Raw genomic sequence first — 21156 nt, 5'->3', positions numbered from 1 at the left:
ATCCCAACTATCCGTCATATCGATTCCGGAACCGGTTCGAAATCCTGGATGGATTCAGCATGGAATCTTGCTCAAAGAAAACAACCGATTCCGGTTTTATCCCGGTCGGCGTGGCAAGCAGAAAGTTAGGAAAAGTTGAGCAAAGCGAAATTGATGCTGGCAGAGTTTCTGGGAGCATTTTGCGCGATTTGTGCGAGAATTCTGGCAACGAATTCGCTCAAATGCAACAACCGTTTCTGACAGAAGCGGTCAAATCAACCGATGCTGCTCACTTTTATCCAGAATCCTGTCAGAAATGTATGGCCAAGATCTCTGCACGCTTCCTGCCACATCTTTGTCAGATGTTTTGCTCGATTCGTGCTAAATTCTACCAGGTAGGAATTGCCAGGATCTTTGCACAGTTTATGTCCGAGTTATGCCAGGGTTTTGCTCGGTTCTTGTCAAAATTTGCCAGATAACGCGAGCGAAACCGAGTTCGCCCTAGCTCAACTAACCCGACAGGATACGCGCAGAAATCTGACAGGGCTGCCAAACCAAGACTTACAGAAATCTAGCAGAGCGGTCTCTGCCAGAAAATTTGCTCACTGGGATCGGTTGACGCAGTTGAGATGGTATTCATGCTGGAAGTCCGAATCGGTTCCGGACTAGTTTGACTGGGTAGAGGAATAACCGCTGTCAATTCTGTCGCACTCAGCCACAAAAAACATGACGACAGTAGCGCACATGGTTTAGATATCCAAACTACCTTCGAAACCGTTAGAGATTTTACACAAGTTGAATGCTGAAGATGGACGTCTAATCTCTGTGCCCCTACTGCATGGTGTTTTGATAGTGTCTGAAATGGGTTCAACCCATAAAAAATCCATCACCATGGTCCGGACGATCTCATTTAAAAACCATATTCTGGTATATTTATGGGTTTTTCAGGCCATTTCATGGTGTTTTGATGGTTGAGAAATTTGGCGGTATCACGGTATCTTTATGGGGTTGCATCTCTGTCAAAAAAAATGCGGATGAATGGTCAGGCGATTTAAAAAGTTCGACGTATGACTCAACTCGCCTGTGCTAATTGCCCCTAGGAACAAATGCAATTTGCGAATTCGATTTAAAGGCAATTTCAATACTTAGATAAATTTTCTGGCGGCTGAAATGGACTTGGTTGTTTTTTGCGTTTTTCAAACATGGCGGTTCATGTTTTTTTAAACAATAGGGATCTTTAATTTGGAAAAACTGTGTCAGTTTTTCATATATATGGATAGCGGGTGTCCTTACGAGTTCACTCATATCATCTTAAACCTTAATTATTATTTTCTGATTTTTAAATTAAAAAAGACCAAATCAAATTCAGCCAACAAACTGACAGTTGTCCTATTAAATGACGTATCTGCAACTATCTCGTTCGCCTCATCATGATCTGGTACTTTTGCAATCCTCTAGCAGCCTGACATCCCAAATTTTATCTGCAAACTATGGTAGATCTCATGAGGCAACCTAAAGAGTTGTGCAAGTCGCATGGGTTTGGATGTGTTATTGTTCTTAAAGGAAATAAACTAAAAAATGTTGTATTTATAGTTTCGGGCCTAAAAATAGAAAAAAAATTGAGTTATGAACTCACGGTACTAATCTGCATCAGAAAATGTCTTAACCCACACACCCCTAAAGATCCCTATTGGCGTGTTCCCGCTTGTATTTTGTTTGTTTAGTGCACTTAATTTAGCCAACGAATGTGGAAAATTGTGGAATCGTGGGTAAGTATAGTGGAACAAGATCTCTGTGTCTAAATGAAAGTCAGATTGTGGTAAGTTTTGGTGTGCAATACGAATTTCACCATCGATTCTTCCTATAGTCTGGTGGTGATTACCTAGTGTACCGATAAATTTATGTGAATAGATAGTGAATCCGAAAATAATGATTATTTTTAATTTTCATATCAGGCAATTAAATGACGCGTTCCCTGGGCGATTTAAGGGCGGGTAGAGCGCAAAAAAATGACGGCGGCAAATCGCCCAAATGCTGCATATAAAATAGCCCCCTAATTGCCAGCAAATTGCTGACAAATTGTGAGGCAATTAGCGCATCCGAGTTGGCAAATAGCCCCCCGCTAGCCAGCAACTTGCCCTTTTTGACTGGGATGGTGTTTGAACTAGAGCACTTTAGTTAGAGTGAGGCCAAGAGCCCATGACGTATCCAAACGAACATGGCAATTAGGGGGCTATTTTATATGCAACATTTGGGTGATTTGCCGCCGTCATTTTTTTGCCGCTCTACCCGCCCTTAAATCGCCCCTAAATCGCCCAGGGAACGCGCCATTTAATCGCATTTAATTGCCTGATATGAAAATTAAAAATAATAATTATTTTCGGATTCACTGTCTACTCACATAAATTTATCGGTACACTAGGTAATCACCACCAGACTATAGGAGGAATCGATGGTGAAATTCGTATTGCACACCAAAACTTATAACAATCTGACTTTCATTTAGACTCAGAGATCTTGTTCCACTATACTTACACACGATTCCACATTCGTTGGCTAAATTAAGTGCACTAAACAAACAAAATACAAGCGGGAACACGCCAATTGTTTAAAAAAACAATTTTAAACTTAAGCCAAACATGAACCGCCATGTTTGAAAAACGCAAAAAAACAACCAAGTCCATTTCAGCCGCCAGAAAATTTGTCTAAGTATTGAAATTGCCTTTAAATCGCATTCGCAAATTGCATTTGTTCCTAGGGGCAATTAGCACAGGCGAGTTGAGTCAAACGTCAAACTTTTTAAATCGCCTGACCATGTTCGTCCGCATTTTTTTTGACAGGGCGGGGTTGCCATTACCCGGTCAAATCATTCGGAATTTGATTCGGAACCCTGAATGGAGTCATTATGGGTTCCAAATCAAATGCAACAACCGATTCTGAGTCGGTTGTTGCATTTGATTTGGAATCCATGATGACTCCATTCAGAAATCCGAACCGGTTCCGGAATGAGTTTAACTGGGTATAAATGATTTTCACTCTTCGTCTCTCTCTCCCTATTCTCTCCGGGTCAAACACGTTTATTTGGTCAAATTTTACTTCATCAAATATTTGACAAACAGTGTACTGGTTTGGTTACATTGGTGTGGCTTGACTGGAACCAGCCAGAATTCCGGCTAATGAATTTTCCTGGGAAGCCGTGTCAAAAACAACAGCAAAAAAATAAATAAAGCGAATTAAGCCAAGCAAAACAAAAACGATGGAAAGCATAGTATAATCTTCAGTGTCGGTATCTAAAAATAGCTCTTTTTAACTATATTTTGGTATTATAGCGTTTAACTAACAAAAATGACCACGTATTCATCAACTGTATGAATTGTACCCAAAAAGGCAAACTCATATGTTGCGTTTATTTCTGATTAGTGATTCCAAGGGTTGTTTCTCAAAGCTGTTAGACATTAGTCTTCCATCTGTATAAGATTGTGTATCCTGATTTGACGATGCATGTTCCATACATGAAGGTAGCGATATACGCACTAACATTTTTGACCTATGCATATAGCGGATATGGTTCAAATATGCTGGGTAGTTTACGAGACGCTCTCATCGCCGCCGAGGCCGTTTTTGGAGATGTACTCAAAAATGTAGTACATGTTGCGAGAAAGTTTAAGGTTATTCACGAAGTGTTTGACGCGGCCGTAGATGAAAATTGCATATACAAATGTCCTGGAGGTGAGTCATTAATGAAGTGATGTAATGCTTAAAATATATTAAGTTGTTTTGTAGACATTACACCATCACGGAATAAATTCTATGTTCCTCAATCGGATGGTTGTGGTTCGTTGGGAATGAAAATTGATACCGAGTATCTACCGGCTGTTGAGATGGAACTTTGCTGCAACGTTCACGATATCTGCTACGATACCTGCAATAACGATAAAGAATTGTGCGATCTGGATTTCAAGCGATGTCTGTATAAATATTGCGATGAGTACGAAAAAAATGTCGTTGGTGATCTAGTTGTGAAAGGTAGATTTCATACTGAATATTCAACTGCTAGATCTAAAATTCAAATCTATTTCATGCTAGATCTAAAAAATGAGCAAAAGGGTTTTTCCACCGCTAGGTACAAAATCCGGGATACCTGTACTGCCGTTAAAAAGTATATTTGTCCTATGTTCTATGGGATTTTTTATATGCATGGGACAATTATGCATACAACGGCAGTGTACACAGAAAGCATAGGGAAAGGGACCAGGAATGTCAGGTGATATTTTGAAAAATCTGCGCGCGGCCCGTTTAAAAATCTATATCTATCTGTGTTACGGAAAACGTACTTGGCTGAAAACATCTGGGTGACGTTTTTTGGCTTTTATACGTGAGGCAAAAGTTAAGCGCAAGGTAAAAAATTGAGAAATCTGTGCTAATCTGTGCATTGTAGAAGAAAGCTGTAGAAATCTGTTCATTAAAACAGGAAACTGTGGAAATCTGTGCAGTATTTGCACATTCAGCATTCCTGAAAGGGACGAGAAATTTCAACATTAGCATTTTAGCAACCGCTTCAGCCGGTAGCTTTTTGAATGACTAAGGGCCGATTTCTTCACCCTCGCTTAGCGCTTAATCCATGTTGAAACGTACTGGTGAACCTGGTTTAAAACTTAAGCGAGGGTGAAGAATTCGGCCCTAAGGCTACTAAGGAACCATTTGGAGAAATGGTGTCAGATTTTAACTTTTGGTTAAAATCTGACACTTCGAAAGCTATTTGCGAAATAACCCTGTTATGATGAACCCCAGTTAAGCTCAGCCGGAAATGAACCGGAATTCTGGCTGGTTCCAGTTCGTATTCCGGCTCCAGTGACACAACCGATTCTAGTTAGAATCGGTTGTGTCACTGGAGCCCGTGTACGAACTGGAACCAGCCAGAATTCCAGTTCAATTCCGGCTGAGCTTTACTGGGGCATGGATAAAATTAGGGCTGTGAACCATTTGGTGAAATTTTTAACTTTTAGTTAAAATCTGACACTTCGAAAGTTATTTGCAAAATAACCCTACTCTGAAGTATGGTTAAAATTGACAGAGCGATAGTTAAACTGGACAGGTCGATAGTTAAAATGTTGCGCATGGTGCCGAATAAAAAGGGGGAAACATTTTCTATACCTAAAAACAACCCCCTGTCAAGAGTTACAAATAATCGTAGCTTTTTTTGACGGCTGAAAATGAACCTGATGCGACTCGCGGTGAATAGAAAAAATATTCATTCAAATATCCATGTTATTCATTCAGTTGAATATCGTACAATATATGCATTTCACTAATTATCAAGGAAAATGTTTTCAAACGCCGGTAAAGCATATGAAACAACAATCATCATCGCTTTCATTGTGCCAGAGCCTACTTTGATGCGGTTGATTCGTTGCTGCACGGTCGGTTCGTGTAATAATCGTAGACGAATGAAAATGTGCATGGATGAATGGGCGGTTGGTTCGTTTGACGTTTTCAGGCGCGTCACTGAATATTGAAAATGAATGCGGCTGAATATGATCAAATTTCATTCAATGAATATTTTTAACTCTGCCCCTGTCAAGGACGACGTCTCTGTACAGCCATGAAAATCAAAACATTAATTTTGAATTGGCGATTCTATGTTGAAACCGCACGCAGATAGCGCTGGAAGGAAAGTGTTGCTGATTTTATTCTGTTCTGTCATAGTGCATATATTTTATGTAAACATTGGTAAAAAATGACTTTTGAACACCAAATTACCGATCATTTTGTTGATAATTGTTTATGAAAATGAAGGAAAACCATCATTTTATAAGATGATGAGTAAACATCTTGCGAAAAGAGTGTAAAACATAGTGGTTTCTAACATTATTCGCAGAGCTATATGCGCGCTGTTTCAAAATGTAATTTGTTGAGCACCGTAGCCGCCGCAACAGCATTTCCCGTTCGTCCTAAGTTAAGCTAAACCTTCATGAGATGGTGTAAATTCATGAAACTCTCCAGATCAGGCGAGGAAAGAATATATCCGGCTAATAGGAAAGTGTCAGCTTTGTATCATGCACAGCCGATCCTTCTCTCCGATAGTCTTCACTGAATCTCCTACGTAGTTCAAAATATGCAGGAGTTTGACATTGGTACTGATTGGGTCTCGGTTTCGAGTTGGAACTTTATTTATGGAACGATTTTTTATAACCACAATAACACCCCGATTACATTTCGAAGAAATATATGAGTGAAATAGTTGCAAATGGCTGTAATTTCAGAATAATTGCAAATAAAACTAAATTTCTTACTCGTTTCATTCATATTTTGGCAGTGGTAAGCTTTTTCCGAGAAGATAATGAAGATTTTGTTGTAAGCTACGACTCACTTACGGGTGAAAAAAGCAAACTGTATCACTTTGCCAGTTCATGAGCTGAATTATAGGTGTCGTATGACTAATTTTGGCTTTGCCGCTAATCGCCAATCGAATGATTAAAAGCTGTAATTAGTTACTAAGTGTTGTTTTTTCTGAATAGTATGGTGTTAAATCATCCCACAAGATGCAAAACGTCGTGTGGAATACTTGAATATCGCGTATAATTCCGAACATAATTCTTTGTTTGGGGCTTTATAGCTATAACGGCCCAACCTAAAAACTACCTAAAATTGAGTACTTTTGACTCAATCTCGTGGCATCGTGCAGGAAGGTAAAATTAGGTAAACCGTGTTTAAGGTAGTTTCCATTTAACTACGGCAAAAATTATAACTCAACCTTAAGTTTAATTTACTTAAATTTAAGTTTAATTTACCTAATTTTGAGTATACCCCAAACAACTCAAAAGTACCTTACTGCACGGAAGACATCGACTAAGTCGAATCTCTCGTTTTGTTTTCGACAACACTAATGAGTGTGAAAGCGACGCTCAGCTCAAAAGTACCTAAATTTACGTCGAAAGAACTTATTCTGTAGCCGTTGGGCCGTTCATAAACCATGTAGACTCATAGGGGGACGGAGGGAGGGGTCTGGAAAAAGTCTACGTTTGTCTACGAGGTGGGAGGGGGTATGGGGGTCTTTGAAAAAGTCTACGTAGACTTTTATTTTTTGTTATTCTCGTTTTTCTAATTAAAAATAGGATTTAAATAGAGTTGTATTCAAAATATCGGTCTATTCAGCTAGGTGTATTTATGCAGACACTTCAAAGCTAGTACACTATTGAGGTAACTACTCGTTAAGCGACCATTCAACCCAGAACCCACGATTTTTTTTGGACAACCTCATGCGTTGTTGTTTCTTGCGTATATTTTGATATAGTTTTGATCTAGAAATAATACAAAATGACAGTTTCAAAGACGATCGCCTAAAATGCCTCTCGACGGAAGATTTTGACTGTGAAATCATCTGAGACACCACTAGTTAGCAGACATTCATGGACCATTAAATGCATGAACCATAAAAAGTAAAAAAATGGTCAAAGTTAAACATTAAAACCACCATTGTAAAAACAAAACTCCCGATTTTTAACAATAAGTGTATTAATTTTTTAATTTTTTATTTTTTTGATTTCGGTGGTTAAAGCAGTAGTGTAGTTAAACTTCTACAACAAAGTGTCTACTCGAGTTAATCAGTTTCGCTTACAATCATTTACACTGATTTCAAAATCTTTAAACACCCGTTAAATTTTACGTGTTGACCAACTCAACTTCGTGTAAACCGGTTCTACTATATTTATCTTTGAAAATATTCGGAGTTAAACTTTGATACTTTGCGATAATATTCTCAGGTGATATGACTATTAATTACACAAGAAAAACAAATATTTTAGGGAATATTTAAATAGCTTTAAAAGTGAATTTTGTGTGCATGTTTGGTTTATTATTTTAGTGTAGATGACATTACACATCGACAGTATTATTTTATAATTGTTTCTTATAATTTAACAATTTTAAATGCACCAGTAAGGCTCAAAAAGTGTTTAGCAATTCTGCATTGTTGGTGTAGGTCGCACTACGGCCAAAATTTGAACTAGTTATAGCAATATATGAGTGACTAACCTTGAAAAGAAGTATTCCGCTACACAAACGTTGGAAAGCACCTTGAATTGGTATTAATTGATTTGATCAATCATAGACAAAAAACAACCTTTCTTTAATATTTAAAAAGCTTGAAATTTAATTGAACATTATAATGTGCATCTTGGTAATTTCACATTTCCAGCGAATTAAAAAAAATTAAGTCTACGTAGACTTTTGGGTTGGGGGGGGGGGGGGTTTGGTAAAAGTCTAGTAAGGTCTACAAGGGGGGGGGGGGGGGTTAAAAATTCTCAAATTTCGGTCTACGTGGTTTATGAACGGTCCCTAGGTTATTTTATGGTTCCTGGTCAAAAAAGGCGGACGAGCATGGTCAGGATATTTAAACAGTTTGACGTTTGACTCCACTCGCCTGTGCTAATTGCTCCTAGGAACTAATGCAATTTGCGAATGCGATTTAAAGGCAATTTCAACACAAACAAATTTTCTGGCAGCTGAAATGGACTTGGTTGTTTTGCACTTTTCAAGCATGTTTGGCTTAAGCTTAAAATTGTTTTTTAAACAATTCGCGTGTTCTCGCTTGTATTTTGTTTATCTAGTGCACTTCATTTAGCCAACGAATGTGGGAAATTGTAGAATCGTGTGTAAGTATAGTGGAACAAGATCTCTGGCCTAAAGTCTTAATGAAAGTCAGATTGTAGTAAGTTTTGGTATGTAATACCAATTTCACTATTCTTTCTTCCTATAGTTTGGTGGTGATTACCTAGTGTAGTGATAAGTTTATGTGAGTTGATAATGAATCCGAAAATAAGTATTATTTGTAATTTTCATATTAGGCAATTAAGGGCGATTGAATGGCGCGTTGCCGGGGTGATTTAAGGGCGGGTAGAGCGGCAAAAAAATGACGGCGGCAAATCGCCCAAATGTTGCAATTGAAATAGCCCCCTGCCAGCAATTTTCTGGCAAATTGAAGGGCAATTAACGCATTCGAGTTGGCAAATAGCCCCCCGTTAGCAAGCAACTTGCCCTTTTTGACTGGGTAGCGTGTAGGTCGCTGTCAAACTCCATATGGTAAAGGGTTGCCAGGGGGCTACCTAAAAAATGAGGTTGACAAAATTCAACGCTCTTTCGTGAAAAGGGCGATAGTTACAAACAGGGATGCTACATTAAAATCTGCGTTTCAGTCAAAAAATCTTTTTACCTTCTGTGATGGCTAAAACAGGAAAAAAATCTGTGAAAATCTGTGATAAATTTCCAAAAAATCTGTGAAAAATCACAATATTTCCAAAAATCTGTGAAAATCTGTGAAATTTTCATCAAAACGCCAAAAATCTGTCATCTGTAAAAAAGAATCTGTGATACAAAATTGTGAAAAAAAATCTGTGAATATGGTAACCCTGCTTACAAATGTAAACATAACGCTTTTTCATACATGCGAATGAGGGTTTTGAAACGCAACCTAAATAACCTAAAAATTTTGATTCTACGACATTACTTTCTTAAACTACAACAAAAAATACAACGGGCAAAACTGTATTTTTGTTTGTTTATTTAAAGTTTCGCCCTCCACGCTCCATGCAAACAAACACGGCGATACTTTTTTTGCTAGCAGTTTAGAGGCGAAACTGTTTTTTTTTTCGTTTTTTTTAGGATTATCAAGCTGATACCAGCTGTAAATAGTAACAATGATCGCTATTGAAAAAACCCGGACGAAATCGGTGGTGTAAAACGGTAGTTATTGTAAAAAAACGTAAGGACTATACTTCAATGCTGATAGGTGGGACCGAAAAAGTAAACAATCGCCAAAGGGGCGATACTATCATTTTGTCAATTTCAATAGCAAAAACAAATTTTAATTTAATAATTTCAAATACTTTATGAAGCTTTGGGTTTCGATTACTTAATCATGCAATCAAGGATGTAAAAAACACAATAGTTCTTAAATAGGAAATAAAATCAAGTCTGGAAATATTCACTGTTGATTTTCTTTGAATGGTGTCACTGCTAGTATCGCCCTTTTGAAGAAAAAGCGTCGAATTTTTCAAAACAAAATGAAGGGTTAAGGGCATGTTCAGGAGCATTTTATTTTATATAGGAGTTTCAAAGTAGAACTGGAACTGAAACATCCACATCCCCAGCAGAGCGTTTTGTTTTATAATTTCGAACAGTTTTGTTTCAAAATTTAAAACTGTTATACGACGCTGTTCTATTTGTTGATGATTTTAAAACACGCTTAGAACTGTGTTTTAAATACATGCAAAGTTTTCAGCTCAGACACTTAGACCTGATGGACTGGGGAAAAATTTGAATGTAGTAACGCTTAAGGCACAGAGAACACATCCATGATCGAACAAAAATATTTAAAAAACGTGTGTAAACATTTGAATTAATATACTAAACACACTAGCGCCGCCACACCAACCTATCCCTAGCGGGAGACTTCAACGCTTGGGCAGTGGAGTGGGGCAGCCGCTGTACAAATAGCAGGGGTCAAGCGCTAATGGAAGCGTTTGCGAAACTCGATACTGTGCTAGCTAATGATGGCTCCGCTAGTACATTCCGTAGAAACGGAGTGGAGGCGTGGATTGATTTGACCTTTGCCAGCCCGAGTCTGGCTCCAGGCATGGAATGGAGGGTAGACGAAGGCTACACCCATAGTGATCATTTAGCAATCCGCTTTAAGATCAACTATGGTGTGCAGCATCCGAGGGCGGGAGATCCCTGTCAGGTACGCGGGTGGAAGTCCAATCACTTCGACAGCGAAGCTTTCACCGCGGCCCTGGGACTGGAGGCCAACACCGACAGTCTAAGCGGGGATGCGCTGGTAGCTGTTCTATCACGCGCGTGCGACGCCACTATGCCGAGAAAAACACTGCCAAGAAACGGTAGATGCCCGGTATACTGGTGGAGTGCCGAGATTGCAGCTCTACGGTCAGCCTGCCTCAGAGCTAGACGTAGGATGCAAAGAGCTCGCACCGAGGATGCAAGAGAGAACCGCCGTGAAGTGTTTCGAGCTGCGAAATTAGCCCTTAACAAGGCTATTAAAAGCAGCAAGAGAGCGTGTTTCGACAACCTGTGTGAGAGTGCCAACGCGAATCCGTGGGGTGACGCCTACCGGATTGTGATGGCCAAGACCAAAGGGGGCTCCTCACCCCCAGAACGGTCTCCGGACCGGCTGGCAACGATTATCGAAGTACTCTTCCCGTCTCGAGCCACAAGCCCCTGGCCACCTGCACTACGAGACAGTGCGGGCACGGTCGAAATGGTGGCTCCAGTGACGAACGAAGAACTACTCGCAGTGGCTAAATCCCTAGCAATGAACAAAGCTCCAGGGCCGGATGGAGTCCCGAACAACGCTCTCAAGGCAGCGATCATAGCGAACCCGAACATGTTCAGGCTAGCTATGCAGAGATGCCTTGACGAGTGCCGTTTCCCCGATAGATGGAAAAGGCAGAAACTGGTGCTGTTGCCGAAGCCCGGGAAGCCGCCAGGCGACCCATCGGCGTACAGACCAATCTGTCTGATAGACACGACTGGCAAACTGCTTGAGAGGATCATCCTCAACAGGCTCACCCCGTACGCGGAAGGTACGGACGGTCTGTCAAGCAACCAGTTTGGCTTTCGGAAGGGTAAGTCCACAGTGGACGCTCTCAACTCAGTGATAAATACTGCCGAGATAGCGATCCAACGAAAAAGGCGAGGTATTCGATACTGTGCGTTAGTGACACTTGACGTGAAGAATGCATTCAACAGCGCAAGCTGGGATGCCATCGCGCTCTCGTTACACCGGCTTAGCCTACCGGTGGGTCTGTACCGGATCCTGGAAAGTTACTTCCAAAACCGCGTACTGCTATACGAGACCGATGCCGGTCAGAAAAGGGTTCCGATTACCGCCGGAGTCCCGCAGGGCTCGATCCTAGGCCCGGTGCTATGGAACCTCATGTATGACGGGGTTCTGAGACTGAAGTTCCCTCCTGGGGTCAAGATCGTCGGCTTTGCCGACGACGTAACCTTGGAGGTCTACGGGGAGTCAATTCCTGAGGTAGAACTAACCGCAGAACACGCGATTAGCACGGTGGAGGAATGGATGAGCGCGAGAGGCCTGGAGCTCGCTCATCATAAGACGGAGGTAGTTATCGTCAACAACCGCAAGTCGGCACAACATGCAGTTATCCATGTGGGAGAAGTCGCGATCACTTCACAGCGAAGTCTGAAGTCTCTCGGAGTCATTATAGACGACAAGCTGACCTTCGGCAGCCATGTCGACTATACGTGCAAGAGAGCGTCGACTGCTGTTGCGGCACTATCGAGAATGATGTCCAACAGCTCAAAGGTGTGCGCCAGTAGACGTAGGTTACTGGCAGGCGTTGCCGTATCTATCCTCAGGTACGGCGGCCCGTCATGGTCAAGAGCACTGAGGGTAACCAGTTACCTACAGAAACTGGAGAGCACCTATCGCGTGATGTGCCTCAGAGTGATATCTGCCTACCGCACGGTATCACACGATGCATCCTGCGTGATAGCGAGCATGATGCCAGTCGGGCTGGTCATTCGGGAAGATGAGGAGTGCTTTGAGCTACGTGGAAATAGGGGAGCCCGCGAGCGCACCAGGGTGACCTCGGTCGCCAGATGGCAGCGTGAGTGGGACAACTCCTCGAAAGGTAGGTGGACCCACCGGCTGATACCTAGCATATCGAGCTGGGTGGGAAGACCCCATGGGGAAGTTCACTTCCACCTGACACAATTCCTGTCAGGCCATGGCTGTTTCCGTCAGTACCTCCACAGGTTCGGACACGCGGAGGTCCCAGTCTGCCCGGACTGCCCAGGTGTAGATGAAACTGCCGAGCACATACTGTTCGTATGTCATCGGTTCGACGTCGAAAGAAGAGCAATGCTTGACGTCTGTGGCTGGGACACAACCCCTGATACCCTTATTCAGCGGATGTGTCAAACGGTGGAGAAGTGGAACGCAGTCTCGGCTGCTACCATCCAGATTGCCAGTAGGCTACAGGTAATCTGGCGAACCGAGCAACAGACGGCGGGCACGGCTAACTAGTGATTGGTTAGTTGGAGCGAAAAAGGCCAAGCGCAAAATAAGAGAGTGAATGGTCTGTTCATGCCGAGGTAGGTTGGCGCAGCGAATGGCAACCGCGTAAGGGGTAAACCCAGCCACCCCGAAGCAAGACAGAAGAGTGAGTGTATAGGCGTATAAGTGGACTGCCTCATGCCAAGACGGGAGGGTCGTAGCGTAGTATGTTGGAACTAAGCTATCGATGCCTCATGGCGTGGCAGAGGAGTGAAAGGGTGAGCATCCAAGTCAGTCTCACACTGCATGTTAAGGGTGAGCATAAAAGTCAGCCTCACAGGTTGGTAGAGGCTAGCACAAAAGTCAGCCTAGCAAGGAATGAAAAAGGTGAGCACAAAAGTCAGCCTCGCATGGTATGTCAGAAGTGGGGCCTAAGAAAAATGTCCCACATGGGATACCAGAGGGAGTGACAAAGGTACAATAGAGTGGCACGATTGAGAGTGAATCAGGTGATAGGGTGAGCACCCAAGTCAGCCTCACATGGATGGGTAGGGCGAGCACAAAAGTAAGCCTAGCAAGGAATGAGTAAGGTGAGCACACAAGTCAGCCTCGCATGGAACGTAAAAGGTGAGCACAAAAGTCAGCCTCATGTGGGAGTGTTTGAGAGTGAATCAAAGTGTGATTGAGAGAGCACCCAAGTAAGCCTCATACAGGATGTATGATCGCGCGAGTGAGAGTGAATGAGTACATTCAGTACAGCCATCCCCCCAGAAGTAATACCGAGAGGTAGTTCCTGGGAGGAATGATGGCGGAGCCCAATGGAGTTTAGTCGGTATTAATGGCTGGTCACCATTTGAGTCCGACACGCCCCCAGTGCACCCCGTGTGGTAGATTGGACCCTACCGTTAGCACGTGTACTGGGCTAGGACATAAAGGTCTTCTCCATTGTAAAAAAAAAAAAAAAAAAAAAAAAAAAAAAAACACCAACCTATCCCAATTATCATAACAGTTTTTGCAACCGACCGAGACGGTTGTGCCTCCAGGTGGAAGGTTTTGTTCTCGAGAGAGTGACGGAGTGCGAGACGCTGTATGCGTTATTGTGGGAGAGAGAGACGAATTTGTTAAGTGTGAGTCGACAGTTGATACGTCGGAGGCGTGGTCAACGGCATCCTCGACAAGTGGTGTTTTGACAGCAAACCGCGGGTAGACGAATTTGCCTACCGCGGTGGCAGAAATCGACAGTGATCGTGCCTGTACACACAGAAAAAAAATATAGTGTATTGGTGTCGTCGGGCAATTCTAATCGACGAGAGGGAAGCGTCACAGGTAGACCCATTTGCTCTATTTGTCTACCGCAGAAGTGGTACGACGAATAAGGAAAACAAGTGGCACCGAAAAGTGCCGCATCGACAGTGGGATTTTCGCAGCAAGCCACAGGTAGCCATTTGTCTACCGAGGTGGTGGAAACGGAGAGAGCGCGCTTGTGGTGGTGATACCGACGAGCAGCTTAATCGGAGAGAGTTTTGAAGTGTTGCAGGTAGGACTATTTCTCTACTGAAGAAGCAACACGACGAAGAAGGACAGCAAGTGTCACATTGTCAAACAACGGGCACCGAGTTTACAACGTAACACATGAGGTGTGTTCTACCGGTGTCTTCGTCACCTAATAGATAGTAGATAACAGGTATATTTTTCATTCCTTTTTGTGATAGTTTTTCTTACTAGGTAAAATGGATGAAGAGATGGGAGAACGAGTAACAGACCCTCCCCCTAAACCTTATGCTGAAAATGTAAATCCGACTAGAATTAAAATTTACCCAGAGTCGTCAACGGGACCATGGATTGTATTTATTAGGCGTAAAGCAAAGGCGCTAAATATCATTCAAATTTCTAAAGATTTGACTTCGCGATTCTCGGATGTAAAAGAGATCGTAAAAGTTAATAAAGATAAAATACGCATTGTCGTTGGTAGTCTCAAACAAGCCAATGCAATTGCTTCTTGCGAGCTTTTTACGCGTGAATATAGAGCGTATATTCCTTCAAAGGAAATTGAAATTGATGGGGTCATCACAGAATCGAGTTTGACTGTTGATGACTTAGTTAAGCATGGGGTTGGTCGTTTCAAAGACACCATACTTAAAGACGTAAAAATACTTGAATGCAAGCAATTGCATTCAGTATCACACGAAGGAGATAAAAAAGTTTATCGACTGTCTGACTCATTTCGAGTGACTTTCGCTGGGTCTGCGCTGCCCAACTATGTCATTATCGATAAGATTCGTCTCCCTGTTCGCCTTTTTATCCCTCGTGTAATGAATTGCCTTAATTGCAAACAGCTTGGCCACACAGCCACTTACTGTTCCAATAAGGCACGGTGTGGCAAATGTGGGGGTTCACATCAAGAGGATACATGCAATGAAAATTCAGAAAAATGTTTAATGTGCGGAGAAAACTCACATGAGCTCCCTGCATGCCCCATTTATAAATTGCGTGAGGATAAAATTAAACGATCCTTGAAGGAGAGGTCTAAGCGCTCCTATGCAGAAATGTTGAAAAATGCTACCCCTAAACCCATCTTCTTAGAAAACACTTACGCATCTCTATTTTCGGAACAGTCTGACTCTGACGGAGCGTGCGAAGGTACATCATTTGTTTTACCCGGAAATCCCAGAAAAAGAAAACAGTCTTCTTTTCCCAAGCTGCCAAGAAAAGGCCTTAAAATTTCTCCACCAATAGATAAACTGCGCCCAAAACCGAAATATTCCGATTCAAAACCGAAATCAATTCCGCCCGGTTTTGGGAACGTACAATACAAACAGAACACCATTACTGGTAATAATAAAATTTCGACTTCCTCTGAGCCTCAGCCAGGGGTAGGATTATTGAAATTTTCTGAAATTGTTGATTGGATTTTTAAAGCATTCAATATTTCTGAACCACTAAAGAGTATACTTTCAGCTTTCCTCCCAACAATTAGAACATTTTTAGAGCAGCTGATTGCTCAATGGCCCATCCTTGCAGCGATTGTATCTTTCAATGGGTAATTCACCTCCTCCAATGAAAGATTCCATCACAGTTTTACAGTGGAATTGCAGAAGTATCATACCTAAAATTGATTCCTTAAAAATTTTACTGCATAATTTAAAATGCGATGCTTTTGCTCTATGTGAAACATGGCTTACCTCAAACATTAATTTCAACTTAAATGATTTCAACATTATTCGCCTAGACCGAGACACCCCGTATGGAGGAGTGCTTCTAGGAATTAAAAAGTGCTATTCTTTCTATAGAATTAACATCCCCTTGTTTGCGGGCATTGAGGCTGTAGCTGTCCAAACGAACATTAAAGGCAAAGACATGTCTATCGCTTCTATATATATACCTCCCAAAGTTCAAATTGGACAACGTCAAATTTTTGAGGTAGTGGAATCCATGGCTGCTCCGCGTCTGATACTGGGAGACTTTAACTCGCACGGAGTATTGTGGGGTTCCCTCTACAATGATAATCGATCCTCTTTGATATACAATGTTTGTGACGAATTTAATATGACAGTTTTAAATACTGGCGAAACAACACGCATCCCTAGACCTCCTGCACGTCCAAGTGCATTAGATCTATCTCTGTGCTCGACATCACTTCGGTTAGATTGCACGTGGAAGGTTGTACCTGATCCTCACGGTAGCGATCATTTGCCAATCGTTGTTTCAATTAACAGTGAATTAGGCCTTACGAATTCAATCAATGTTCCTTATGACTTAACACGAAATATTGATTGGAAAACATACGAAACATTAATTTCCACTTCTCTTGCTTCGACAGAAGAGCTACCCCCTACCGAAGAATATGAATTCTTAGCGGGTTTAATTATTGAAGCAGCAGAACAAGCCCAAACGAAATGCAATCCTGGAATGACAATAAATAGACGGCCCCCTAATCCTTGGTGGGACAAAGAGTGCTCTGATGCATATGAAGCTAAACAAATTGCCTACAAAGAAATTATGAAACAGAAAGGGGGTATACGTGAGAACTTTGAAAATTATTTCATTTTGCAAAACAAATTTGACAGTATACGTCGTGCCAAAAAATCTAGTTATTGGAGACACTTCGTTAATGGCTTGTCAAGAGAAACATCAATGAGTACTCTTTGGAACACAGCCAGAAGAATGAGGAATCGAAACGTGACTAATGAAAGCGAAGATTTTTCGAATCGTTGGATATTTAATTTTGCCAAGAAAATTTGTCCCGATTCTGCTCCTGCGCAGAAAATCACTCGCGATGCTCCCACAAGTAACGATTTCATAGATTCGCCTTTGACAATGATGGAATTCTCAATTGCACTCCTCTCATGCAACAATAATGCTCCGGGACTAGACAGAATTAAATTCAACTTGGTGAAGAATCTGCCTGACCTAGCAAAAAGACGCTTGTTGAATTTATTCAATAAGCTTCTTGAGCAGAACATTGTCCCGCACGACTGGAGACAAGTGAGAGTTATCGCAATTCCAAAACCGGGAAAACCAGCCTCCGATCATAACTCGTATCGACCGATTGCAATGCTATCCTGCATCAGGAAATTGTTGGAAAAAATTATCCTACGACGTCTCGACAATTGGGTTGAGGCGAACGGCTTGCTATCAGATACCCAGTTTGGTTTTCGGAGGGGAAAGGGAACGAATGATTGTCTGGCGCTACTTTCGTCAGAAATCCAACTCGCTTACGCAAAAAAAGAACAAATGGCGTCTGTGTTCTTAGACATAAAAGGAGCATTCGACTCAGTCTCCATTGATGTTCTCTCGGAGAAGCTACATCAATGTGGTCTTTCACCGATATTAAATAATTATTTATACAATTTATTGTCAGAAAAGCACATGCATTTTTCATATGGCGATTTGGCGACACTCAGAATAAGTTACATGGGCCTCCCACAAGGCTCTTGTCTAAGCCCCCTTCTCTATAATTTTTACGTGAATGACATTGATAATTGTATTGTCAGCCCATGCACTTTAAGACAACTTGCAGATGATGGCGTGGTTTCTGTTACAGGACCAAAAGCTATAAATTTACAACAACCATTGCAAGATAGCTTGGATAATTTATCAATTTGGGCTTTAAAGCTGGGCATCGATTTCTCTACGGAGAAAACAGAGTTGGTCGTTTTTTCAAGGAAGCGTGATCCAGCTCAGCTTCAGCTTCAGTTGGTTGGTAGAACGATAGCCCAAGTCATGACCTTTAAATATCTCGGAATTTGGTTCGATTCTAAAGGTACATGGGGAGGCCACATTAGGTATCTGATAAAGAAGTGCCAACAAAGGATAAATTTTCTGCGAACAATAACTGGATCATGGTGGGGTTCTCATCCAAGTGACATGATAAGATTGTATCAAACAACAATACTTTCAGTAATGGAATATGGGTGCTTCTGTTTCCGTTCAGCTGCGAACACTCACATTATTAAACTGGAACGGATACAGTATCGTTGTTTACGAATTGCCCTAGGTTGCATGCAGTCGACCCATACGATGAGTCTTGAAGTACTAGCGGGAGTTCTTCCTTTAAAAGACCGATTCTGGGATCTCTCCTCTCGTTTACTTATTCGTTGTGAGGTTATGAACCCACTGGTAATTGAAAATTTTGAAAGACTTGTTGAGCTCCAACCCCAAACCAGATTCATGACAGTGTATTTCAATCACATGTCACAAGAAATAACGCCTGCTAGGTATGTTCCCACATACGTCAATATACTAGATACTCCTGAATCCACTTTATTCTTCGACACGTCCATGCAAGCAGAGATTCGTGGAATTCCGGATCATCTACGCTCGCGGGAGATCCCTAAAATATTCACAAGTAAATATCAACACATAGACTGCCTTAAAATGTTTTACACTGATGGGTCACGAATCAGTGAGGCCACTGGTTTCGGTATTTTCAACAATAATTTTTCAATTTCTCTCAAACTTGCAGAACCCGCCTCTGTTTATATAGCGGAACTAGCAGCAGTTCACTATAGTTTTCAAATAATTAATACTTTACCCCCGAACCATTACTTTATCCTCACTGATAGTCTCAGCACAATTGCAGCTCTACGCTCAAAGAGGATTGATAACCATGATCCATTCTTTTTGGGGAAGATACGAGAATCTCTGAGTAACCTGACAAGAAACTGTTATAAATTTACCCTAGTGTGGCTCCCCGCCCATTGCTCTATTGCGGGAAATGAGAAAGCTGATAATTTAGCCAAGATTGGTGCACTAGATGGTGAAATATATGAAAGACCCATCGCTTACAATGAATTTTATAGCGCTTCTCGACAGAGGACACTTGTTAGTTGGCAAACATCTTGGGACAATGGAGATATGGGACGATGGCTACACTCAATTATCCCTAAAGTATCAACGAAGGCATGGTTCAAAGGATTGGATGTAAGTCGGGACTTCATCCGTGTGATGTCTAGGCTCATGTCCAATCATTATACTTTAGATGCGCATCTCCGTCGTATTGGGCTCGCTGAGGGTAATCATTGTGCTTGTGGAGAAGGTTACCATGACATTGAGCATGTTGTTTGGTCCTGCACTGAATATCGTGAAGCCAGATCACAATTAGTAGATTCTTTACAAGTCCGAGGAAGACCAATCCATGTTCCTGTTAGAGACATCCTGGCGTATCGCGATCCTCTATACATGGAACTTATCTATCATTTTCTAAAAACAGCATCTGTCAAAATTTAATTAAATTCATCTCCTCATACTCTCATCCAAGGCTAATCATTCACCAATTAAAGTGTCCTAGAATATTTAGTTTTTAAATTTAGACAATAACATATCCCAATTATCCGTCAAATCGATTCCGGAACCGGTTCGAAATCCTGGATGAATTCTGCATGGAATATAGCTCAAAGAAAACAACCGATTCCGACTCTATCGGTTGACGCATTTGAGCTGGAATTCATGCTGGAAGTCCGAATCGGTTCCGGACTAGTTTGACTGGGTAGAGGAATAACCGCTGTCAATTCTGTCGCACTCAGCCCCAAAAAAACATGACGACAGTAGCGCACCTGGTTTGGATATCCAAACTACCTTCGAAACCGTTAGAGATTTTACACAAGTTGAATGCTGAAGATGGACGTCTGTTCTCTGTGCTTAAGGCATGGCTAGACATAAATTTTAAACTGAATAGAACACCCGCTAAAACTACTGCTGGGGACAACAAGTTCCAGTTTTAAAATTTTCTGTTTCATATTATAGAACTGTCAAAATTATGAATCTAAAACTGAAACACTCTAAGGGCATGTTCAGGAGCGTTTCATTTTGTATAGGAGTTTCAACGTAGAACTGGAACTGAAACATTCACATCCCCAGCAGAGCGTTTTGCTTCATAATTTCGAACAGCTTTGTTTTAAAATTTAAAACTGTTATACGACGCCGTTCTATTTGTTGCTGTTTTTAAAACACGTTTAAAACTGTGTTTTAAATACATGCAAAGTTATCAGCACAGACACTTAGACCACATAGACTGGGAAACAATAAATTTGAATGCAGTAACGCTGAAGGTATGGCGAGACATGAATTTTAAACTGAATAGAACATCCGATAAAACTGCTGCTGGGAACAGCAAGTTCCAGTTTTATATTATAGAACTGTCAAAATTATGTATCTAGAGCTGAAACATTCCTGAACATTCTCTCAGGAGCGTTTTATTTTGTATGGGAGTTTTAAAGTAGAACTGAAACTGAAACATTCACATCCCCAGCAGAGCGTTTTGTTTTATAATTTCGAACAGTTTGTTTTAAAATTTATAACTGTTATGCGACGCCGTTCCCCAGTAAAGTTCAAGTAACTGGAATTCTGGCTGGTTCCAGTTCGTATTCCGGCTCCAGTGACACAACCGATTCTAGTTAGAATCGGTTGTGTCACTGGAGCCCGTGTACGAACTGGAACCAGCCAGAATTCCAGTTCATTTCCGGCTGAGCTTAACTGGGTCTATTTGTTGCTGATTATAAAACACGGTTAGAACTGTGTTTTAAATACATGAAGAGTATTTAGCACAGACACTTAGACCCGACAGGCTGGAGAAAAATAAATTTGAATGCAGTAACGCTGAAGGCATGGCGAGACATGAATTTTAAACTGAATAGAACATC

The 21156-nt window shown here is 41.5% G+C and overlaps 1 protein-coding gene across 1 annotated transcript in view; it reads left to right on the top strand.

Annotated features, from left to right (window-relative positions):
• The first annotated feature begins 3196 nt into the window (after positions 1–3196).
• The window catches only part of LOC131689044 (group XIIB secretory phospholipase A2-like protein), a 41061-nt gene continuing 23101 nt past the window's right edge, over positions 3197–21156 (top strand). Inside the window, exons 1-2 of the mRNA XM_058973792.1 lie at positions 3197–3708; positions 3763–4005. Of these exons, the coding sequence (XP_058829775.1) occupies positions 3477–3708; positions 3763–4005 (475 nt within the window). The 5' untranslated portion in view covers positions 3197–3476. The remainder of the gene's footprint in view (positions 3709–3762; positions 4006–21156) is intronic.

Source organism: Topomyia yanbarensis, chromosome 3 (genome assembly GCF_030247195.1).
Source record: "Topomyia yanbarensis strain Yona2022 chromosome 3, ASM3024719v1, whole genome shotgun sequence".
In the NCBI taxonomy this organism is placed as follows: Eukaryota; Metazoa; Arthropoda; class Insecta; order Diptera; family Culicidae; genus Topomyia; species Topomyia yanbarensis.
This window is presented reverse-complemented; position numbering and strand designations above follow the sequence as displayed.